Here is a 24,792-nt window from a genome sequence, read left to right as displayed (position 1 = left end):
AGAAGATGCTGTTAGCAGGTGCTACCTAGCAATGCCTAATGGACAAAAGACTTTATGTGTGCTGTAGTTGTTGTCATGTACAGAATGTGTAAATTGGTGAGACTGTTATAAAGTAAACCCTCACTAATCTAATCTCAATTAATTGGATTGAAATATGAAAAATGCTGCTCATAGTTGAAGTACATACTTAAGAGACATATGGCCTTTAGAGAGGGAGATGAATCACTTGTCTATTCAGACAAAACTTGACAAATTCTTCAAACCTGCATTATTATATTCAGAAAGTCTTCTGTTGATGAATAAATATATTGTCCTTTTATACTCTTTAAATAAAGGCTCTACAGTGATAATTTTTATTTACTTTCATCAACACTGCTTACATCATTACATTTATTTGTGTTCTCTTATTTTTTCTTTAAGAGCCACCTTTTGCTTCACTAAAATGGATTATTGCTTAATCCAGATGTCCTCACCCCCTAATTGCTTTGGATTAGTGAGAGTTTACTGTAGTTATTTGTCTTTAGAAGTTATAAGTGTTCAGTAAATCCCATTGCCTATCCAAATCCTGTGTCTAGTCACTTAACACCACATGGCCATATGTACTGATATACATGGGTTACTTCAAAAGTCATAGGAACATAATTTTTCTGAAATTTTGAAAGTTCTGACCGGAATTTCCAAATTTGCTGCTGAGAGACAGCAACGTCTGATTTCTAATGATGCCGCTAGATGATGCAGATGTCCAAGGACAATGAAGCGAGTCCAGTGCAAAGTCAGTGTGATCATAACCTTCATCGAGAATGAACGTTAGCTGGCTGGAACAGCGTTGTTACATGAAAATAGCAGTGCTTTGCATCAGAAATGCAACTGAATGTCACTCAGAGCTTATGGAAGCTCTGGGTGATCGTGCTCTACCATACAGAACTGTTGCAAGGTGGACAGAAGCATTCTAAAGTGGAAGAGAAGCAAGTGCCGACTTGCAACGTAGTGGGCACCCTGTGTCCGTTCGTACCAATGTTTCTCGTGCCGTGATCGCCCAGTGCGTGGAGGAAATATGCGCTGGTCTCCGAAGGAGTTAGAGAGACATACAGGGATTGACCAGGCAACTGTGCATCAAATTTTACGAAAAGACCTACACCCATACACAAGCATGAAAAAGAAAGTCATTCCGTAGTGTGCAATTTTTCTTGCCTACTATACCTACACCCCTTCACGTCTGCCTGATCTAACTAAGCCAATCGGAGGGGTATATCATGCCCTTTCATAAGTATATTTTGAACTTTCTTCACTGTAACATGTTTGCCCAAGAAAATTAGTTACCATGACTTTTGAAGTAACTCATGTATATAAAAATATACTGAAGCACTGGAAATAGATCATAGACAGAGTCCCTCCATATTTGCATTGAGCTGTTCCCCTGCTGTCACCTGACCCTCCTTTTCCTGATGTGTGTATTGGTAGCGAACAACATCACGAGTGACAAGCGCTGTGAGCTGTTTGACATATAGACTGTTTCACTGCCACTTACTGTCATCACCTGACCCCTTACAGCTTCCTTCCCTCGATGCAAACAGAAGCATAAATAATATTGACATAGATAATTCTTCCTGACAATTTAACATATTTATGAGCTATGGGACAGACTTATGAATGTATACCAGCATGTAACTAACTCAACAGAGCTGAGTCCTTCCTGAAATGCCAACAGTTGCCCTGCCACTCAAAAAATTCCCAGCATTTTATGGAACCTGAAGGTTCATCGCTGTATTCACAACAGTGTTGAACTGGTCCCTGCCCTTAGCCAGGCGAATACAGTGCGCCTCCCCCCCAATCCTGTTTCTCTAAGAGCCATGTGAATATTATCCTACCATCTATTCGTAGGTCTTCTAGTGATGTCAGGTTTTTGTATCAAAACTCTGGAGCCACACTTCTCCCATGTATGCTACATGCCCTGCCAATCTCATCCTCCTTGACTTGAACATTCTAATAATATTTTGTGCAGAGTACAAGTTATGAAGTTCCTCATATGCAGTTGTCTCTAGCCTCCTATTGTTTCATCCCTCTTAGGTTCAGATATTCTCCTCAGCACACCGTTCTGTCAGTATCAGTTATGAAACATCAGGTTTCATGCCCATACAAGACTTGCACAAATTTATACTTTTTTGTATTTTAATCTTTACATTTTTAAATGTATATTTTTTTTTTATTTCTAGCAACCCTGAATGCCGACGAGTGGCGAGTGGCTCTAAAGATGGTGACATCAGGATATGGGATGTGGTGCTGGGGCAGACGCTGTTGACACTGGCAGGTCATTCTAAAGCTGTCACATGTGTCAAGTGGGGTGGATCTGGCCTTTTATATACCAGCTCACAGGACTGTACTGTCAAAGTGTGGAGAGCAGATGATGTAAGACTTGCTAATTGGGACTTGCTAATTGGGTCACTTGTTACCACAGCATGGTGTTTCCTCAAAAATCACTGAACAGACTTTCATGAAATGTGATATTTCTACTGGATTTTCTAGGCACTTTCAGATTTAGGTTAAAAATCAATAAAGCTAAAGGATAGTTCACATGAAATAATTAAACATGAAGTAGAGAAATTTGTACTGTCAACAATCAGCAACAGTCTTCCAAACACATGCAAGGATTAGCAAAGTTTTGTAGTATTGATATTGTCACGTGTCCAGGGTCCAACACAAATAATTATTGGGTTGCCGGATTAGACAAGGCTTTTTATTGGGCAACTCGCTTACAATTACAATCTTTACAATCACTCTGAAATGCCATCTTGCAGATGATGTGACCTGATCTGACCACTTATCCAGTGTTCTCTCTGGTCTTAATTCTGATTTGGTCTCTTATCTTCCACAGTTGGATGGAGTAGAAGACACCTTGAAGGGTACTCATTGCAGTGAAAACTGCAGTAACTCTGGCCTTCATTCTTATGTTAATGTCTGCCATTGTATGCTTTATAGCTTTAACATGTTTACAGTTGCCACGTAGGCAGTGAGGTATTCACTGTTCCTGAGTCGTTGTCTAGCAATTGACGTCTCTGTATGCACCGTCTCAGAAACGTATTTTAACAGCTGTTGTCTAGCAGTGGACGCCCACTATTCTGGCTTTTAGGCAGCATGCCACAGTATTTTAATGAAGCCTTCTCCCATCTGAATGTATAAGGATATGTACATATGAGTAATTTTACAATGGAACATAAATGCTCTTTTTAGTTTTTCTGAAGAAATGCTTAAAGTATTTGAGCTTATTGCAACAATGGTTTGAGCATGGATGTTAAAAATATGTTATTTATAATTCCTTCAGCCAATATGACTGTTAAATGTAAACTGTGAACTAGTGAAGTTTTGTTATGTATGTGCATTATTCTCTTATTGTTCGTTCAAAGCTTGACAAATCCCAGACACCAAGTGGACATGTCTTCTGGAAATCATAACATGACATTAATTTGAAAATATTATAATTACAGGAATTCCAGAAATGGAATGACTCAGAAATATCTGGTATGTTTTAATCCTTTGAAATGTTTGGAGCTAACTGCCCATCCCATCATCTTGAACTATGTTGTGTTGCTTATAAAACACTGTTATTTGTTACCCTTTCATTTAGTTTGTATGCTTTTTTTTTGTGCCTAATGGCTGAACACTGATGCAGCTGTTTGCATATGGTTGTAGTGCTGAGGACTGAACACTGATGCAGCTGTTTGCATATGATTGTGGTGCAGAGGACTCAACACTGATGCAGCTGTTTGCATATGATTGTAGTGCAGAGGACTGAACACTGTTGCAGCTGTTTGCATACAGTTGTGGTGCAGAGGACTCAACACTGATGCAGCTGTTTCCATATGATTGTAGTGCAGAGGACTGAACACTGCTGCAGCTGTTTGCATATGAATTTAGTGCAGAGGACTGAACACTGATGCAGCTGTTTGCATATGAATGCAGTGCAGAGGTTATGCAACCTGCATACTGAAAATAATCTATGTCTAAAACATCTTTAAAGTTGCATTATTATCATCATCATCGTCATCATCAGATAATGCCATGAATTATTGAATTATTACATCATCATTAGGAAGTTATTAGATTCTATTTCCAGCTTATAATTAGAATCAGAATCATCATTCCAGGGATCTCTTTTCTTGCCACCAGATTGCCTACTTAAGGTATGATATACCTGCAGAGATGTTTTAGACTAACAGTAATTGGTGTTTAGGGAGCGCTGTGTCGAAGTCTGGAAGGACATGCCCACTGGGTGAATACTTTGGCCTTGAGCACAGACTACATTCTGCGAACTGGACCATCAGATCCTGTCGCTGGTCTGCATGTTGATCATAGTAAGAGTGAGTATATTGTAGTGTATATTGTATGCTTACATAAAACATCAATCCAAATGAAGGCCTCACATTAAGCCTTACAGTATAATGCTCAGGATATAAAGATGTAACACTGATATATTGGGTTTCTGGACTTTATCCATCGTCCTAGTTTTTAAGATGTTTAAGATGTTATCTTAAAAACTAGGACGATGGATAAAGTCCAGAAACCCAATATATCAGTGTGTTATACACCATCGTCAGAATCCTATAATAAAGATGTAACTTTGCCATATAGTGCTGGAACAGCCATATCCTGAGCCAGGAAGAGCAGGTACTTGTGCTTGTATTTCATGTTCATGAGCTCTATGTTTAGAATCTTAGTTTGAAATGAGCTGCCTGTAGTGAGTGTTCATGAATATAAAATAGCGTGTGGAGGTGTACACAGTGGTGAAGATTTGTGCGATGGTGTCCAAGGCTAGATACTCTGTAGTCTGGTAGGTGGGTACCGACATTTCAGAGAAACCTGCCACAGTCTCAAGGGCAGAGTACAGTATACAGAAAAGTCACCGCAGGTGGTTGTATAGTCAGCACATGTTGTGTAACATTATGTTACATGTTCTGGCATTAAGGATGTGGGTGCCTGTCCTCATGTGTGGTGGTCACATTCCTGACTGTTTGTGCACCATCTGAATGAACAGTGAGTACAAGAGACAAGAATATAACTGAGTTGAAATGGGGGTTGAGTCATGGAAACTGTGTGCATATCTCACTGGGCACAATTGGCAGTTTCTTCAGTGGCCATATGTAGGACACTGATTCTCCGTGTGGCAGTGCATTAAGCCTCAGATACACGTATCCTCTGGAAATGATCTTTCGTTAATGCTCTCAAATGCTCTTTCCTTGTAGCTTTGATCTCTGGAATTGTGTCAAAACAGTTTTCTTTCATTGTAAATTTAATTTCTGGGAATAGCCGGAAATCACACGCAGTAATTTTTTTTTATTAGCCAAAAACAGTGAATGACTAGATGATGCAGTACAAATCCGTTCTTCCACTTTTCCTGCTGTTTTCTTCACATGTTTCATAGGCTTTCTAACAGAGTTTTGTAGTATGCAAGTTCATGATGGTACCTTGAGGCACGAACTCAGGCCAAGCAGTTCTGTCGGTATCAAAGGAAATGATCAACATGACTCTCACATTTAATTTCAATTGATGCACTTTTTTTGCTCATGGTAAGTCCAGTGTTATCCAGCGAGAACTCTACATTTTCATTTTAGGATCATAACCATGTACCCCAAATTTGTCTCCAGCGATCAGACTTTGTAAAAAAACCTGAATCTGAATTTGTGGTTACACAACTCTAACACTATTGACAGGCAGAATCCTTTCTGTTCTTGTGACAAAGGCATGGAACAAACTTTGCTGTCACTCATCTCATATTCAAGTTTTTCGTGAATACAAGTTGCACTGAGTCAAATGAAACGTTCAGAGCATGCGGTATATCTTGAAATCTTAATCTTCTGTTTGCTTGAATCATTTAATTGATTTTTGACATGTTTTCATCTGTTGCTGATGCCGATGGATGACATGAGAGTTGTTAGTCTTCACTCAATTCAATACTAACATGAAAACGTTAAAACTATTTGTATACCGTCTCTCGACTGCCAGTAGCATCTCCATGATGTCTGATAAGCATTTCATGGGTTTCTGTAGTTGTCCTGCCCATTTGAAAACAAAATTACATGTTTGTTCTTTGTTTGATTTCACTGCTCTCCATGTCTTACAACAAAGATGTCAGATGTATAAGCATTGCACTCCCAGTAACTAGTGACATGGTGAACAAAGTGAGTTGAAACTTGTTAGACAAACCTGCAGGGATGGGAGGATCATGCACAACACGCTAGCTTCCACTGTCTTGTGCTAGTTACAACCAGGCATGCTCATTCATTGTGTTTTTTAATCAGACCTCATAATGGCAGATTCTGTTTACATTAGAATGAGGAGAGAGATTGTATTTGTGTGTCCTTTCATGTAACAGAAAGAGAGTTGCAGCTACAGGCACTGAAGCGGTATGAAGCAGTTTGTGGTCGGGGAGAGGAGCGACTAGTATCGGGGTCTGATGACTTCACACTCTTCCTTTGGCAACCAGAGAGGGACAAGAGACCTGTAGGTAGGAGCCCCTCGTTGTCATCTTTCGTGTGCACTTCGCTGAGACAGAGAATTGCATTTAACATGGATGCCATGATTCTGAGAGCAAGTAAACAGCAGGTTGAGGAGTATTGAGCACCCATGATTTTGCACTAAATGCATTTCTGAAAGCACTTGGTTCTGCTGTCTGCACAGGATATTGTCAGTTTAGTTTGAAATCAATGAGTGGGTTGGTCTATCGATAATGCCCTAGAGTTGTATTTAGGAGGTTCTCAGTTTGAATCTCAGTGGAGACTTGTGGAATTCCCTTATCCATCCCTGAAAGTGCCAGGATAGAACATTGATTAGACTGCTTTGCTACGGTGAACTTCATTTGACATTAGGTGCCAGGCTGGTAACACAGCATGAGATGGAGCATGTGAGATGTTCAGAGGCACAGGGCTTGGGTTTTCATCCCTGGTCTAAGCTGTGTGCAGGCTGAAATCTTCTAGTAAATGTAAGCTGGAATAGGAAGATCATTGTGCCTTGCTTGGGGAACTCAGCTTGCATTAAGCTGTAGGTCCCCTCTGCCTGTCTTCACTCTCATGAACATCCTTATTACTGGGGATAACAGAATCTGCCCTATGGGTGCCCCCCACAGAAATGATTCTGTGCCCTTGCCAAGGTGGGCAGGTCTCTCCATGTCTTGAGTCAATAGACAGCAATAAACCTATTTAATGAGCTCCAAACAGAATTTGTAATGGCTTTTAGATTATTCAGCATTGTTTTTACCTAGACACTTTCTACATTCAGATATATTTTAATTATCTTTTATTTCTTGGAAGGGAGTGGGGCATTTTTTGGTATTGATAGCTGGACAATATAGCATTGAATGATAGGATGATGAAGTGAAAAGAGTTTGGAAGGAAGCTGTTGTGACCTAATTGAGCCACTTTCCTGGCATTTGCTTGGAGTGACTGAGGAGAATCTTGAAGAAATCTCAATCAGGATAACTAGTGTTCCATCCAAGATTTGAACCAGGCACCTCCCAAATACAAGTCTGGAGCATTACTACTATACCAGCCCATTAGGTAAATCCCGTTTGAATCCTAGAAGTCTGTGTTAATATTGTGTGTTGGTAATATAAATTTGTGTTTCAGTAACCAAATGCAATGTCACTGATGGGTTAGCATGCTGAATAGCATCAAACCCTCCTGGAGTCAGGGTTTTATTGCATGCAGTTGTAGGCTACCCACAATATTGTCATCATCATTATAATATTGTGGCATGTAGACTGTTTCTAGGCAGTGATCAAGAAATAAGCAACTATATAGCAGCCGTTGCTAAGTAATGGCTTGTAAACGGAATAGTGTTTTCTGTGTGGTCCATGTCAATGACTGTGTATGCAACAATGGAATACATCATGCCACCACTAAGCAACAGTTGTACTGAAACAGAGAAATGGTATTTTTTACGTGGTCCATACCAAAATGTTATAAACAGGACAGTTAGTGAGGAGTTAAGTCAGTCAGTCATTTATTGAGTTGGTTGGTGAGTTAGTTAGATAACTGCTTTTGTGAACTGTTGCTGTTAGAAGTTGGTAGCTGAGGCTGAGGACAGTTTGGGAACCCAGAGGAAAGAGAAATTTGGTATTGGAAGCTGTTACTAAGCAGCGGCTAGTGAAGACTGTAACAGCTGTTATAATGGGAGGTCATTGTGGATTCCTAAGTCCCTCTCCAGGAAACTGATGGGATAGTACCACAAAATATACTGCAACAGCTTCCTTCCAAATCCTTTATAATTTATTACTTACAGACCCTTTTGTCATTTAGTGCTGTGTAATCTGAGTTATTGTCAGGTTCATTAAATAAACCGTAAGTGAACCATATTCATCTTTGTGGAGAGAATGTACACTTAAGGACAGGTTCTGGCATTGCTGAAGTTGTCATATATAACTTGGAAGGTTTACACTCTCACCATGTTATAAACATGGTTTTGATTTCCAGATTCCTGTGTTGAACTGTATCTTTTATTCTTTCCAGCAAGAATGACAGGACACCAGCAGCTTGTAAATGATGTGAAGTTTTCAGTTGACACCCGATTGATAGCGTCAGCCTCCTTTGACAGATCTATAAAACTGTGGGATGGCCGCACAGGGAGGTAAGTTTAGTGCAGCATGTCACATCATTTGTGGTGATCAGTACTGATTTCGTAGTTGTGCAGGCTATTTTTCTTGTGTAGCATTTGTATGAAGATTTGAAGTGTGAATAGTTGAATTTCATGACAGCACTCTCTGGAGCCAGTTACGTTCAGTTCACACCTCGTTCTTTAAGACTTATTTTAATAACACTCTTTCATCTACACCTAGATATCTCAGGTCATCTATCTGTACCCTTCTGGATTTTGACTAACATTTTTTTTTTTTGTATTTCTCATCTCTTCCATGTGTTCTATGTGTCCCACCCATCTTATGCACCTCGATTCTTTTGCCCTAATTATGTTTTATGAAGAATGTGAAGTTGATGTTCCTCGTATGATCTCTGTCCACATCACTTCCACGTATCCTCCACAGGACCCTGTTAAAAATATCTTATATCTGTGGCATTCTGTTAGAGAGAGAGAGGCTAAGTTTCCTATCCAAACAGTGCAACAGATACACTTGTCGTAATGTGTCATCCTCTACATAATGGTATAACTTGCCCATAATGCAGAAACTAGTTTTCATTTTATGCCTTCAGATGGTAGACAAGTTGCCAATTGGTCACACTGCTCTTTGACGTGTTGCCAATAACTTAACTGCAAGGAGTGTTACAGGAGCAAAATTTATGCTTCTGGCTGAATGGCAAACTGACACCTATGAACTTTGATATTGGGGTATGTCCAGTTATGGTAGTGGCATGTCACTGAAGAGGGAAACATAACTCTCATCTGCTAATGAGCATGTATGAATAATGTGTCGAGGTTAATGGTTGAACACAGATGGACGTCACAGCAGAGCAGGCAGTAAATGGGCAGGCCTTCCCCAGAATTAATTTACTAGCTTATGTATCATGAGCACAGTTCATCTGTCCACTTCACAACCTGGCGAACACTCTGCATTTTAATGTAGATCATGGCATAAACATTTGGAAGTGCGTTATGTAGCAGAGTCTGCCTTTGTAACTCGTATGGCATATACTGTGTCTGAAAGATCTCTGAGGGTACATCACACTTTGAGTAGGCCGCGCTGTGAAAGAGACGTCTGAGCATTCAGCAGCATCTCTTATTTTATTTCCCATCATGTGTTGAAAATGGAATGCAGTAGCTTTTTGATGATGACGACGACGATGATGCAACATTTAAGTCAGCTTGTCAGAGATGTTTCAGACAGAATAATTTTTGTTGTTCAGCCATGTTTGGGTTCACATTTTACTTTCAGGTTCATTACATCCCTGAGGGGCCATGTGCAGGCAGTGTACCAGATTGCATGGTCTCCTGACTCCAGGCTTCTTGTCAGTGGAAGTGCCGACTCCACTCTGAAAGGTAAATATGTGTCGGTCTGATTGTACATAAGGAACATGTTGCTGTGTTCATCTGATGACAAGGGAATACTCCCTCCACAGTGGGAAATCTTATTGAAAAATAATATTAGTACTTCTCTAGATCAGAACTTCCCAAGCATATGGTCTGCGAAAAGAATTGCAAGTGCCTGTCTCCATCTTCAAGGTCAAGTACCTAAGCACAAATAAATGTGATTTGCATGGTGAAGACTTTATATTATATTAATTTTAAAAATCATGGGGCTGTAACTGTTCACTAAATTTGACTCTTATTCCATTCAAAAAAAAAAAGAATACAAATTTTTTGAAAATGTGGCACAATTTGGATTTTTGGGAAAAGTGACAACAGATTGAAACTTGATTCAGGAGGAAATTAAGAGGGGATTGAACTCGGGTAATGCTTGCTACCATACAGTCCAGAACCTTTTGTCTTCCGTCTTCTGTCCAAAAACATAAAAATTAGAATATACAAAACTATAATTTTGCCTGTGGTTCTACATGGGTGTGAAACTTGGTCTCTGGCATTAAGGGAGGAACATAGACTGAGGGTGTTTGAGAACAGGGTGTTGAGAATATTTGGACTGAAGAGAGGTGAAATGATAGAAAGTTAGAGAAAACTGCATAATGAGGAGCTTCATAACTTGTACTCTACTCAAAGTATAATTAGAATGATCAAGTCAAGGAGGATGTGATGGGCAGGGCATGTAGCTCAAGTGGGGAAGAGGAGGAATGCATATAGGATATTGGTGGGTAAGCCAGAAGGAAAGAGACCACTGGGAAGATCGAGGTGTAAGTGGGTGGACAATATTAAAGTGGATCTTAGAGAGAGAGAGAGAAGATGGGATGGTATGGATTGGACTGATCTGGCTCAGTATAGGGACCAGTGGAGGACTCTTGTGAACATGGTAATGAACCTTTGGGTTCCATAAAATGCTGAGAAATTCTTGAGTAGCTGCAGAATTGGTGGCTCCTCCAGAAGGGCTCAGCTCCATGAGTGAGTAAGTAAGTATTCCATTCAAAAATATTTTGTTTAATAGGTGGGTGTTGGCCAAAGAAAATCCATGTTCCTCTTCAAAAAGTTCCTCTTGGTAGAATTCACAGTGAGATGGGCAGAATGTGTAGCACACACAGGGTCTATCAGATATGGATGCAGAAGTTCAGTGGAAAATCCCGAAACGAAGATGCTGCATGGAAGATGAAGGTGTAGGTGGAAGAATGGCATTGAGCTGTGAAGTGAGGTTCTCACACTGGCAAGTGTGAAGATTACTGCCTTCTGGGATGTGGCACGCTATAGTTTTGTAGAAGTTCACCAGTGTTGTGGAGGAATGTAACTGCATCCATGTTCGGTGCCAATGAGTTAGCTGAGTAAACATTTACTCTGCATGCTGGCCGTGCCATAGCTCAAGCAGTTAGTCGCTGGCTTCCCACTGCGGCGGCCCGGGTTCGATCCCAGGTCTGGTCAAGTGGGATTTGTGGTGGACAAAGTGGCGCTTTGGCAGGTTTTCTCCGAGTACTTTGGTTCCCCTGCCAATCTTCATTTCACCAAATTCTTCATTATCATAATCACCCGGGGCAGGTACAATAGGCCAATCAGTGGCCGACGTGCCATGTGGACCAAGCCGGACTCCACCCCCCACTGTGCGAAATATTCTACCTGCTACTGCCTTGCCCATCATGCTACTTGACCCTGAAGATGGAGGCAGTATGTTTCTCTGAATTGTCAATGGATTTGCATAAGATTACTTGGCTTGATATCCAAGAACAAAGCATTCTTTAGCATGAAGTTGCTGCTTAGGACAATAGGATCTGAAGGTTTCATAGCAGGAGCCAGTGGCAGGCTTGTTTGAACACCACAGTGAGTCGCTGGGCTTCATGCAAGGAATCTTCATCACTGAATTTACGGGGATTGTCATCTTCTCAAGAAGGAGTTAACTCAGTTGTAAGTCAGTTATGAGAGCAGAATGCAGGAACTAATGAGTTCCCCAGACAAGAGCCCTTTTTCAGAAGCTGATAGTGACTTAGCTAGTCAACAAACTTTTCATTTTTTAGGACATGTAGATTTGCTGATGTGTTCATAAGAGCCCCCAGTATGCTGGAACTCATGTGACAGATCACTGTAACTGTGTGGTGTGCAGAGCTGTAGGTTTGAAACAGTTTCAGAGACATGATTCCAAACTTCCTATGTGACTCATCCTACAAACTGCAGACATTGGTTTGACCACAGGTGTCATACAGGGTAGAGCTAGGGCTGAGAACCTCCAGTCTGATTATATGTAGTTTATTTATTGGCTGTCAGTAGCCAAGACTGTAGGATGAGATGGAAGTGGGAGGTAGTAGTCGTGGCATGTGCCAGGAGTGATGCAGGAAAACCATGGAATACCTGAGTGTCCTGTCTTTAGGACCTCCTGAATATAAAGCAGGCGTTTTACCCACTTGAATGAGAACTTCCTGTAAGTCTCACTATTTTCCCTCACCAACGTTTTAGCTTTGTCTTGGTTTATTCTTGCAGGGGATTTTTGGTATGGTAGAAGTTTGTGTTAAGCTAGTTATTCAACGGCGCTTTCAGTATCAAGAGAATATAACATTGGAGGGTAGGATGATGGATTGATGGACGAATAAGGACTTGAAGAGGATTTGGAAGTAAAAGCTTGTGGCCTAACTGTGGTGCTACCCCTCCATTTTCTTGGAAGGGCTAAGGAAAATCATGAAAACCAAAGTCAGCATCACAAGTGTCCTGGCCAGGTTTGAACGTAGCACCTCATGAATACAAGTTTAATGCAGTACTGCAAAATTGACTTGTTTGGTTTCATGTTATCATTCAAAACGTTTAATACAGGGCCTCTGAGCCTACGTTTGCCAGTGTTACTAGTGACAAGACTGTGTTGGTCCCAGTGAGCTGACTGGGGACTGGCTGCAAGTGCCAGATATTTTCATCTGAGACACTGTATGTTTGTGCTGCAGTGTGGAACATGAAGACATTCAAGTTGGAAGTAGATCTGCCTGGCCATGCAGATGAGGTGTTTGCTGTCGATTGGTCACCTGATGGGCTCAGGGTTGTCAGTGGAAGCAAGGACAAAGTCTTGAAATTGTAAGTAATTGTAAATGAGTTACCAAGCAGGTGGTGACGTTTTGGAAGGAGAATGTAGTTGGAAATAAGTTCTGTCTTTGTAATCTGGTCTCTCTAGTCTCTGTGTTGCAATCTTGTAACCTTATGAGCTTGCAGTCCAATTGGCCTTATGTTGTGTTATTGTAATCTCATGTTTGTGGTCCAGTTGGCTGTGCATTGTGCAGTTATAACCTACAGAAGCTTGGTCCAGTTGGCCGCGTGTTGTGTTATTGTTACATCACATGTTTGTAGTCCAGTTGCACTATTGTACCCTTGCATGTTTGCTCTCCAGTTTGCTGGGTATTGCATTTTTTAACACTTCGTGGACCGGTGATTTAAATATTTAAATCACCCTGGGGACCGGCGTTTTTAAACCTACTACCCTAACTTGTGCACTGTTCACTTTAAAAATTAATATAAAATCTCCTAATTAATTTTATGAACTAACATTTTTGGAGAAGACTTACCAGAGCTCCTAGAAGTGCTTCAGAGTGTGATATTTCTGGAAACATTCCCCCCTGTGGAGAGGCATGACGCAGAACTTGCAGACATAGGAAGTCTTGCTTCGCTTCTTGTGCACAGCGCACACACGGCACTGCCTAGAAGGATACTTCCCCATCGATTTTTCGCTCATCACAATTTTCACGAGGGTATGTTTCCGCACCCGCGAGTTACCCAGGGGTCCATATGAGGCCTCCGTGGGGTGGGAGTAGACGGTCCTGGTCATACTACGTCTGTGTCTGATGCAGGTTCTGCCGCCACCATGAGGTCTGTAGCCCAGGCTTTTGCCACATTCATGAGAAATGCCTTGTATTTCAAAGTTGAATTTTCATTTAGCTCTTTGAAAACCAAAAATGAATTGAAAAGGGCACAATTTATAAGCCACAAGGCAACTTTCTTCATCCATTTTACTGTTTTCCTAGGAAGGGAATAATAGGCCAAGTATTGGTCGGCTCTATCAACTCCCTTCATGAACATATTGTACTGAGAAATACAAAGAGGCTTCTTCTTCACTTGCCCATGTCATCTTTGAACATCGACCATGCTCGAATTGTGAATAGTGGAAATCATATTCACAACGCGAGTATCCCTCCAGGACTGAAGAAGAATGTCCCCCTTCCTCCTGAATGTGGTGTCACCACGTTTCAGGGATTTACATTCCTCTTTCAGATCTGGAGGAAGGCCTCTGTTCACCCTAATTGTACCACAAATACGTACTTTCCTTGAAAGTAGGTATTCTGCAGTTGCCACACTGTTATAAAAATTATCTTGATAAACGTGATAATTTTGATCCAGATAGGGATCCAAAATGGAAACAATAGTTTCTTGCAATTTCTTGCCTTCACCGGAATAAATTTCTAAATTTCCAATATAGCCTGAAGTGCTTTCCGTGACTACATGAACAAGTAGGCCATACTTTGTGAGTTTCCCAGGATTATACGTTCGAAAATGAAGCCTTCCCTTCCAAGGAGTCTAAAAAACGGTTCAGCTACTTCAGACACTTGCATAGGGTCTGATGGCATTTATCTCACCCCTGGATCACCAGTAAACTTTCCCAAAGTGGGTGTTTTGTCCACTTTACCCCATGTGGCTGTCCCCGCTATGCTAGCACTCGCACTTTCATCGGAGCTCTCACTGTCACTTTCACTTTCTCTTCTGGTCACAGTATTTTGGGGGCCCCTGTCACTGCCACTGACACTGCCCTCGCTATCAGAAGACGAAACAGTTGGCAAGTCAGATAACTCATCAGAGATCAAATCACAGATTTCTTCTTCTCCGAGAGCTCGCGCGGCCTTCAACTGCTTTCGTCTCTGAGCCATGTTGACACTGAGAATATCTTGCCTCACACATAGAAGCTTCGACTTGAACAAAGGGACTTTGCTTTAGAGTGAGAGGGGAATAGAGAGTGGTCACGTTGCTGACTCGGAAAACAAACATTCCAAAGGTCAGCTACGCAGTACTTTTACAGACACGTGGCCACCAAAGCGAGGAATAGTGTGTTGCAACATAACGTGTCCTAAAAGCCTAAATCTAGGCGACCGGTCTGCCACGTTTAAAACCCAAACGTCTAGGTCTAGGCGTCCAGTCCGCGAAGTGTTAAGGTGTAATATTGTCTGCCCTGAAATAAAATCCAGCCACCAGCCCTATAGTACTTGGAGATGTACCATTGCTGTTATTGGTAAATCTGTCAGAATCACTTTACTGAAAGCACCATGTGGGAAGGAATGTCGCCATAATTCAAAACAGACTTATTTGGCTTAACATTTGGCCTTTTCTGCTCCTGCAAACATATGAAAACTCTTAGGCCAAATGTTTGACTGACTGATTTGGTTTAGCAGATTTGTATTGAATAATTGCTTTATTGTGAAGAAAACATACGGCAAGGCAGCAATTTCCACTCTGTGTCCCCACCTTTCCCTGTTTCTTTTCAAAACAATGCTATATATATATACATACACTGAAACTCACCAGCCTACACACTTTAATCCTGAAGATGGAAATAGCATGTACGTATGAAATTTTGGCAACATCACCCACATTCACATGTTGTAACAACACAAGACTAAACTGACATCAACAAAGCATGTTCACATAATTTTGATGGTGATCTTAAAAGAACAGTTTATTTGTATGCAGTTTATCCATTAGCTGCAACAAAGGCGGGATTATTTCACATCAGAATAATATAAGCCAAATGCTGTGCTTAGGAATCAAATGCCTGCAAAACTATTGATTCTAATAAATAGTCCTACAGGAACAAAGTGTAATCTAGCCAAAGCACATTGTGTATGTTTTTATTTCGTGCTAAAGCCATAAGTTCTGTTGCATCTGGCCAGTGTTCTCATACTTGGTGTTGATTAGAATGCAAATATTTCATCTGTGAGATGTTGTTGCATGTTGAAAGTGCAGTTGCAGTTACTCGGCGTTTATTCTCAATCATAACAAGTGAGGGGAAGTTTTTGGCATTGTGTTGCGATGTAGTTGTACACACAGAGATATGATTCTACAGTCCCAAGAGTTTACCCTTTATACTGCCTAAATGTTTGCATGAAAATACCACAGAAGCTGTGAATATGACTTTGCTCAGAATGTGGAGATTTTTGTTTCTGACCATAATCTCATCACTCAGGCACGCCATAGCTCAAGCGGTTAGTCGCTGGCTTCCCACTGAGGCGGCTCGTGTTTGATCCCAGGTGGTCAAGTGGGATCTGTGGTGGAGAAAGTGGTGCTGGGGCGAGTTTTCTCCAAGTACTTCGGTTTCCCCTGCCAATCTTCATTCCACCAAATTCTCCATCATCATAATCACCTGGGGTAGGCTACAATAGGCCAATCAGTGGCCACCGTGCCGAGTGGACCCAGTTGGACTCCACCCCCCACTAAGCGAATCTCATCACACTTTGTGCCCATTCTTATCATTGCTCTGAAATCCTAGTTGTATGATGCGTTGGCCAATTTGTGTGCTTCAGTTCCACCACATTCTGTTGTCATGTATGATTGTAGATGGGGTATAGATTGGATATTGGATTTATAGACCACTTGTACATACCTCACAGAACTACACATAATTACAGTGATACTGCTGATCTGCACACATCTCTCTCTCTTTTTTTTTTACTGAGCCGTTGCCTAGCAATGAGTGTCTGCTCTGGCTTCGGTATTTGACTTTCAGGTGTCATGTCACAGTGTTATAAAAATATTGCTTTAATGATGAATTTTGATAATTGGAGCCACTGTTTTTGTTTCAGGTGGCACCATTGATTGGAAGAAATACTGGATTAAGTTCAGAGTTTTATTAATTTATAAGCTGCGATGACCAGCTCAAGTTTTTAATCACCTGAACTCAGCCTGTTTTATGATGCAAAACAATACTGTAAAAGTATACAGTGTACACTCAACAGGTGCATTCAGCAGAAGGAATTATAAATTTAACACTTAACAAGAGTACATGAAATCTTCCTTCTATAATAAACAGGCATAAAGTTAATATGCAACTGTTCAATGCTTTGTGAAGAAGCTCGAGTTGATGGGAAGTCAGAATTACAAGGGCTATTTGCAAAGTAACCTCCAATGAGCTGTTAACAAAACATAACAGATTTTGTGAGTGTCTGCACATTTTTTCTTGGTAGTTGAATCCCAGTGGCATCTACCAGTGAGCATGCGTTGGACAGTAAACAGATTTGTGAACAACTGCATGATGACTTGGGCTCTTTCAGTGAAATTAGTTAGGATTCAGAAATTGATATAACTGAGCTTAGTGACCCTGATGCTGAAGTAAATAGGTCTGGTCAGAGTGATGGTGGTAATTGTGATGATGATCAGGCAACTGCAAACATAGGTGGTGATCGTGGTGGAGGTGACAGCAATGATAATGAAGGCTGTGCTCTCTGGGACGAAAATGACCATGATTTCTATAAGGGTGGTGACTTACTTGTAACATTTGCCTGTAATGTAACATTCGTGGCTAGCATGTTACGTTACACCACAACTGGTGAGGTGCATCGAATGCTCGTTTTGAACGCTCGGCTTGACTGTGCTCTTGTGTGCTCCACTTCATTTCATTCAATATGTCAGACATGGAGGTTGTGTTATCTGCATTCCTTTTAATACAATAAAGTTTTTCCCCGTTCCCACTGCATTATCAGAACAACCTCTTCCGCCAGAACAAAACGACTGTCAATACACACAAATGGTGCTCAACATGTCGGACATGAATGCTCATTATGACACTGCTCAACTGACTGCCTGACTTGTAATGTATAGACAGTGTTATGTAACTTCGAACAAGGCCAGCATTCCTAGTCAAATCCCGCGAGTAGGTTCTGGTGGGAGGAGTTTCTTAACACTCGTTCTTCCACTGGCTGCCTGTCACTTCTCACACCCTCCACCCCCTTGTCTGAAAGTTTTCTTCTGCGCATTCAAGGTTATTCTTGGCCTTGTTCGAAGTTACGTGACACTTGCTATAATACTCGGAGGGATTCGTGAAAAAACATACAACACGATGGAGCACCCGCGAGCAGCTCCGTTCCCTGTCTTCGCTTGTATAATGCTCGATTTGTAACACGTTACATTACAGGCAAATGTTACAAGTCAGTCGCTGCCCTAAGATAACATTTTGTGCATCAGCTGGTTATAACCCTCCTTGAAATGGACAAATGCTTGTTTCTTCACGAGCTTTTTCTGATTTGTAATGCAATTTTGTTTGAAGAAATAGCTGTTAAGACCAATAGATATGTATGTGAAAAAAATAAATGTAGCCTTGTTTATGGAAAAATGTTTGGTTTGGGTTAGGTGGGAAGATGTTACAACCAAAGAGCTGGTTACATTTCATGGTGTTATATTGAATATGGCAAGACATGTGAAATGTTCCATCAAGGACTGCCCCCCCCCCTAAACAGTGGTTTAACTCTCTATGGTTCTACAGGGACATATTTCCAAGGAAGATAGTTTTACAATTATATTGGTGTTTTCATGCCCCCCCCCTCCTAGGGCTGGAACTCCAGACAGGCAGGTGCAGTCCTGAGCAAGTAATGTAAAGAATGTAATTGATCATGGTAAATAAAAAAATTAACCTCATGTTCACCAAAGGATTATTGTACATAAATGATGGGATACAACTATCTCATTTGTAAGTATCATATATATATATATATATATAGATTATTTTAAATTATTCATGTAGGAACAGTTATCATTTATTCTATAATTTTATCATTTCTCATTACTTGTCTTTTCTAAGATGATGAACAGTGACACAGTTATTTGCTTTTGTCAAAGATGTCATGGGTTGTGATGGCTCATAAATTATCCAACCTTTGTGGTCTCTAGTGCCTTGTAAACTGACCTTTAGTCTTTTAAGTATTTATTATAGCTGTTATGAATTGACATATATACTGGTCATTGTCTGTCTTTGGAATGAATTGTTCCTTTTTAGAGGAAACTCTAGTAACATAAGTAAAATAGTTGTTTTAACAATTCATTTTGCTGAACTTCAAAGAAACTCACCTTGAGTGTCGTCTGTTCATGAGAAAAAATATTTCACTGTACTGAGGGGTATAATCAGAAAAATACATGTCACATTATTCTGGCATGTCTGTTCCTTTTATTTAATTTAAAAACGTGGAAAATAAGGTTTAATTTTTCTCAACGACTTGAAACATTTTTTGTTACAGTATTTAGTGAGGTGTGCAGAAATAGTTGTAGATTATTGTATAGTGACCATTTTTTTAAGGCTAAAGCTGGAATTTAAAAACTAATTGTAATAAAATTATTCAGTGGTTCGGGGGTTTCAGTATGTGGGCAGGTAGACAGGATAGCGAAGAAAATATCTAGATCTCTGCAACTTCTGTATGTGAATGCTCCAATAAAATTATCCCCCAGTAAATCATAAAAAGTGGGATATCACATGAAATTTCGAAACCACCTTACCAAACAGTCTGTGTGAGAAATATGATCAGTGCGTATAAAAAATCTGAAACATTCATGAATTAATATCAGTATGGGACGAGTAAAGAGATCCATAAAAAGTAAAAAAAAGGGAAGGGTAAAGTTATCCCTGTGCCTGACTAATTAAGCACTACACCATGAAGGCATATGGGGAAGTGGAGGTATAGTTCCATATTTTCTTGACCTTGGCACTAGTTGGGAGTGAGTGGTCAGCTTCAAACCCCCCCTCCCCCCACTCCTTTGTCATTGGAAGGAGTCTATTATTGTATCAGTTCACAAGAAGGGCACTAAAACTGACTAGTAATTATCGGGGGGTATCACTGCTGTCATCGTCATACAAAATTGTATCCAATATCCTTCTCTCAAGGTTAAGTCCATATACAGATGAAATTACTGGGGATCATCAGTGTCGGTTTTGATACAACAGATGAACTACTGATCAGATCTTTTACCTTCATCAGATAGGAGAAAAAAATGGAAGTACAATGAGACAGTACATCAGCTATTCATAAACTTCAGGAAAGCCTATGATTCAGTTAGAAATGAATACTGTACNCGTCACCAAAATGCAGGGCAAAATCATGACATAAAGATCGGAAACATGTTTTGAAAATGTGGCACAGTTCTAGTATTTGGGAACAACAGTANATTAAAATGTGTTTGAACAAAACATAGTGAAGTCTGTGAAATTTTGCTGTTAATTTTCCTATCCAGAATGGGCTAAAAGAGGAGATGCTATATTGCTNTGCTACCATTCAGTCCAGAACCCTTTGTCTTCTCGTCTGCTGTCTAGAAATATAAAAAAAAGAGAATACACAGAACTATAATCNTTGCTTTGGAATATGCCATTAGGAGGGTCCAGGGAAACCAGGTGGGACTGAGATTAAACGGGACACACCAGCTGTTGGTCTATGCCGATGATGTGAATCTACTGGGTGATAATATAAATACCATAAAGAGAAACACACAAACTTTAATTGACGCAAGTAAGAAGGTTGGTCTAGAAGGAAACACAGATAAAACTAAGTATATGTTGAAGAAAGCAGTCTTCTGGGATTTGGCACCGTGTATATGTGGTGTTAACCGACGTTTCGGAGAAACGTCGGTTAACACCACATATACACGGTGCCAAATCCCAGAAGACTGCTTTCTTCATAGTCACTGCCGTGAAAGCCTCAAATCTTACATAAGTATATGTTACTGTCTCGTCACCAAAATGCAGGGCAAAATCATGACATAAAGATCGGAAACATGTTTTGAAAATGTGGCACAGTTCTAGTATTTGGGAACAACAGTAACAAATCAGAATTTGATTCAGGAGGAAATTAAGAGGAGATTGAATTCAGGTAATGGTTGCTACCATTCAGTCCAGAACCCTTTGTCTTCTCGTCTGCTGTCTAGAAATATAAAAAAAAGAGAATACACAGAACTATAATCTTGCCTGTGGTTCTGTATAGGTGTGAAACTTGGTGTCTGACATTAAGGGGGTAACATAGACTGAGGGTGTTTAAGAACAGGGTGTTGAGGAGAATATTTGGACCGAAGAGATGAAGTGACAGGAGGTTGGAGAAAACTGCATAATGAGGAGCTTCATAACTTGTACTCTTCTCCAAGTATAATTGGAATGGTCAAGTCAAGGAGGATGAGATGGCAAGGCATGTAGCACAAATTGGGCAAAGAAGAATGCATATAATATATTGATTGGAAAGCCAGAAGGATAGAGACCACTATAAAGTGCATTTTGTAGGATGGTGGATAATATTAAAATGGATCTTAGAAATATAGGATGGGGTGGTATGAACTGGATTGATCTGGCTTAGGATAGGGACCATTGGAGGACTGTTGTGAACATGGTGATGTACCTGCAGGTTCCATAAGATGCTAGGAAAATGTAACATGCATGAAAAGTCTTAGAAATACAACTTTTAGGTAGGAAACTTAAAAGTAGTCGCTTGCAGATTTACTTATACTTTTTCTTCAACCCTGAAGATGGGGGCGATACGTTCCTCCGAAACGTCGGTTAACACCACATATACACGGTGCCAAATCCCAGAAGACTGCTTTCTTCAACTTAAAAGTAGTTTTAAAAATAATATTAGGCTTAATTGAATTTATGTGGCTGAGTGTAGGAACCAGGGTAACGTGTTTGTGAACACGCTAATGAGTTTTTGGGTTCCAAGTGAAGTGAGGCTTCTCTTGGATAGCTGAGCAACTGTCAGCTTTTGAAGGACTCTGCTCCATGGAGTTAGTTAAGAACTGACACTTGGATAACAGATGTGAAATTTAGCATTCATGTTTCACTTTTGTCTGTAGAGGATCACAGTTCTTTTATTATTTGTATAATGGGTATCATTGGCATTTTATTATGTTTGTTCTTCATTCATTATAAAAGTTGCAGTCAAGTTGTGTACATTCGTCCAAGTTTCCATAGACAGGTTATAAATTGAGCACTTTCTTCCATTACTGATATGTTTTAAACATCAGAATTATTTATTTTCTGTTAATACTTGCCATGAAAGTTCACATGGGTCTCTCTTTTTTTTATTTTACTGTATTTGGAATAGAGTATTTCTCACAGAATGGATTCTACACTTGCATACACCACACAGCAGTTTCAGTGCTGCATCTGCCTGATGTGAGTATATACTTACTTACTCATGGAGCTGAGCCCTTCTTGCGGAGCCGCCAATTCTGCAGCTACTCAAGAATTTCCCAGCATTTTATGTAACCCGAAGGGTCATTACCGTGTTCATAAGAGCCCTCCACTGGTCCCTATCCTGAGCCAGATCTATCCAATCCATACCATCCCATCCTATCTCTCTAAGATCCATTTTAATATTGTCCACCCACCTACGCCTTCATCTTCCTTGTGGTTTCTTTCCTTCTGGCTTTCCCACCAATATCCTATACGCATTCCTTGTCTCTCCCATTCGTGCCACATGACCTGCCCACCTCATCCTCCTTGACTTGATCATTCTAATTATACTTGGAGACGAGTACAAGACAGTGATGTAAATATTCATACAGTAGAGACCTGTCTGCAGTGTCAGTGCTCTTACAGAACTCCTTGTATTTAGCAGAGTTCATCATGATAAGTAACATGATTGCTTATGTAAACAAATTAGCACAGAGGTAACTGTCACTGAGCCAGTTCAGTCCAGCACAGGCTCTCATTCCCTGTTTATTATAAGACTATTATTATTATTATCATCATCATCCATCATCTTGTCTATTCCCAGGTCTCCAGAATGGTATTTACCTTCAGTTTTTCAAATTAAAATGTTGTATGCATATCTCCTCACGTCCATATGTATGTGTGATGTCCATTTCATCCTAAGTCTATGAAGCCAAATCCTTGAGAAACCAACTGTTCCCCAAGTGCTTAAGACATTTCCAGCATTATATGCAACTCTAACATTCATTACTTCTTTACAAGAGCCTGCCAATGGTCCACATTCTCCCATTATTTTTACTTTTTAAGTTCAATTTTAATATTATTCTCTCATCCACTTCTGGGCCTGGGTCTTTCTAATCTTCTCTTCAGGTTTTCCTACCCAGAGTTCGTGTACAAACTTCTGTCTCATATATGCTAAATGCCCTGCCTCTCTCTTCCTTGATGATTTGATCATTCTAATAAAATTTTGGAAGGAATTTGATCATTTCTGAATTACATTAATAATATTTAGACATCATGCATATGTCATCAGAGGTGTTTTAACTCCATTGCAAAAATGTGTATATAATGGTGAAATAGACATAATGAGGTTGTTGAATGATGTGAGGTTCATTTTGAATACAGGTTTGTTCTAATGCAATTTTGTGCAGCAACAAGGCACTTATGTATAATAGTGCAGCTGGTGTTGGTATTCCACTTGAATAGGTCTCATGCTGCAGCTATTAATGACAGTATAGCTACCATTACTTCGTTCATGATCCAGAACCATGCTCGGTCTTCAGTTGTTTTCACCTGTTGGAAGAAAGCAGGTAAGATACTGTACCTTTATTTGAAGCAAGCAGAAGTACAGTGTTTGTGTGCACTGTCACACTAGTTCCAGTATAGAGCACCATCAAGTCTGAAGTGCTGTGTCTTGTCGAGCCACTGTCCTATAAAGGTCAACTTCACACTCTGGCTCTATTTACCCCAGGAGAATTTATTGGAAGAGCAGATGAGTTGAGCACATGACACACAATAAATATGTTTGAAGCACTGTTGCAAGGAGTCAGACTTGGACTTTGCAGTGGCTGTAACATTAGTTAGTTCATGTATGTCATTTCAAATACACATAAGAATGTAATTGTTCAGTTCCCACTGTGTACCTAATGGAGTGCATCTGAAGATACTATGAAATCTAGTCCATGCTCTTGCCAGTATATAAGATAGCCACAGCTGTTAAAGTAATGTGCAAGTATTGCAGTAGAGCTTTTGGATATAGTTTGAATCCTTATTTACAGTCCATTTTAATTACATGATCAGAATTTAATCTTCTAGTTCAAGGTGCTGTGTATTGTGTTATTGACAAGGAAAGCAACCATGTCATGGGTGAAGAGTGCTCATTTCTGCTTGCCTAGGTTGTGATCTTTAAATGGGGACTTTATTGAAATTTATAAAAAGTACTGGGAATCCACAACTGGACTCAAAGAGGCAAAGGGTTTTATAGCAGGACCCTCTGCCAGAAGAACAAAGGATCTGTTGAGATGAAATAGAGATCAACTAAGATGGGTGGTAGGGTTGCTTACCGGACACCTTTTCAAGTTGGGACTGACAGATAACCCAACTTGTGAAAGGTGCCTACAAGAAAGCGGATCAGACACACACATCCTGTGCGATTGTGAGGCCATAGCTTATTTAAGATTTTGTCACTTGGGTCAGTATTTTATGGAACCAAGTGACTTTTATGACACCCCCATAAGCAGGGTCCTACACTTTATTAAAAGTGTAGGATTAGTAAAGGGCTAATCCAAGGAGAGGCACAATAGATCATTGAAGGTTGCAGTGTGGGGGCCGGTTTTTATGGCCCACCCCTTGCATACATACATACCTGAAATTTATAACTTGTTAAATAGGGACTGTTTGGAGTGGATACATTTATGCCATTCAATTCATAGTATTTTCATGATTTATTTAATCCGTCTTGCAGTGCATACACTCATTTATCTCCTTCTCTCCCTCGCACTACATGTTTCGGCATAATAATGCCATCTTCAGGTGCTTACTTATCCACGTCAAACCAGTATAAACCATGCCAT

The 24,792-nt window shown here is 40.3% G+C and overlaps 2 protein-coding genes across 4 annotated transcripts in view; both read left to right on the top strand.

The window, feature by feature from the left end:
- The window catches only part of LOC111864678 (notchless protein homolog 1), a 29,946-nt gene extending 12,760 nt beyond the window's left edge, over nucleotides 1-17,186 (top strand). For all 3 annotated transcript variants that reach the window (XM_023852100.2, XM_023852101.2, XM_033751529.1), the window contains exons 6-12: nucleotides 2,214-2,406; nucleotides 4,229-4,355; nucleotides 6,368-6,499; nucleotides 8,499-8,616; nucleotides 9,875-9,978; nucleotides 12,957-13,083; nucleotides 16,848-17,186. In XM_023852100.2, the coding sequence (XP_023707868.1) occupies nucleotides 2,214-2,406; nucleotides 4,229-4,355; nucleotides 6,368-6,499; nucleotides 8,499-8,616; nucleotides 9,875-9,978; nucleotides 12,957-13,083; nucleotides 16,848-16,860 (814 nt within the window). In that variant the 3' untranslated portion in view covers nucleotides 16,861-17,186. The remainder of the gene's footprint in view (nucleotides 1-2,213; nucleotides 2,407-4,228; nucleotides 4,356-6,367; nucleotides 6,500-8,498; nucleotides 8,617-9,874; nucleotides 9,979-12,956; nucleotides 13,084-16,847) is intronic.
- Nucleotides 17,187-22,142: 4,956 nt separating this feature from the next.
- LOC111864681 (ionotropic receptor 75a-like) overlaps nucleotides 22,143-24,792 on the top strand; it is a 12,165-nt gene continuing 9,515 nt past the window's right edge. The window contains exons 1-2 of the mRNA XM_023852105.2: nucleotides 22,143-22,180; nucleotides 23,345-23,529. Of these exons, the coding sequence (XP_023707873.2) occupies nucleotides 22,179-22,180; nucleotides 23,345-23,529 (187 nt within the window). The 5' untranslated portion in view covers nucleotides 22,143-22,178. The remainder of the gene's footprint in view (nucleotides 22,181-23,344; nucleotides 23,530-24,792) is intronic.

Source organism: Cryptotermes secundus, unplaced genomic scaffold, assembly GCF_002891405.2.
Source record: "Cryptotermes secundus unplaced genomic scaffold, Csec_1.0 scaffold418, whole genome shotgun sequence".
Taxonomy (NCBI): Eukaryota; Metazoa; Arthropoda; class Insecta; order Blattodea; family Kalotermitidae; genus Cryptotermes; species Cryptotermes secundus.
Note: the sequence above shows the minus strand (reverse complement) of the source record. Positions and strands in the feature narration are given on the sequence as shown.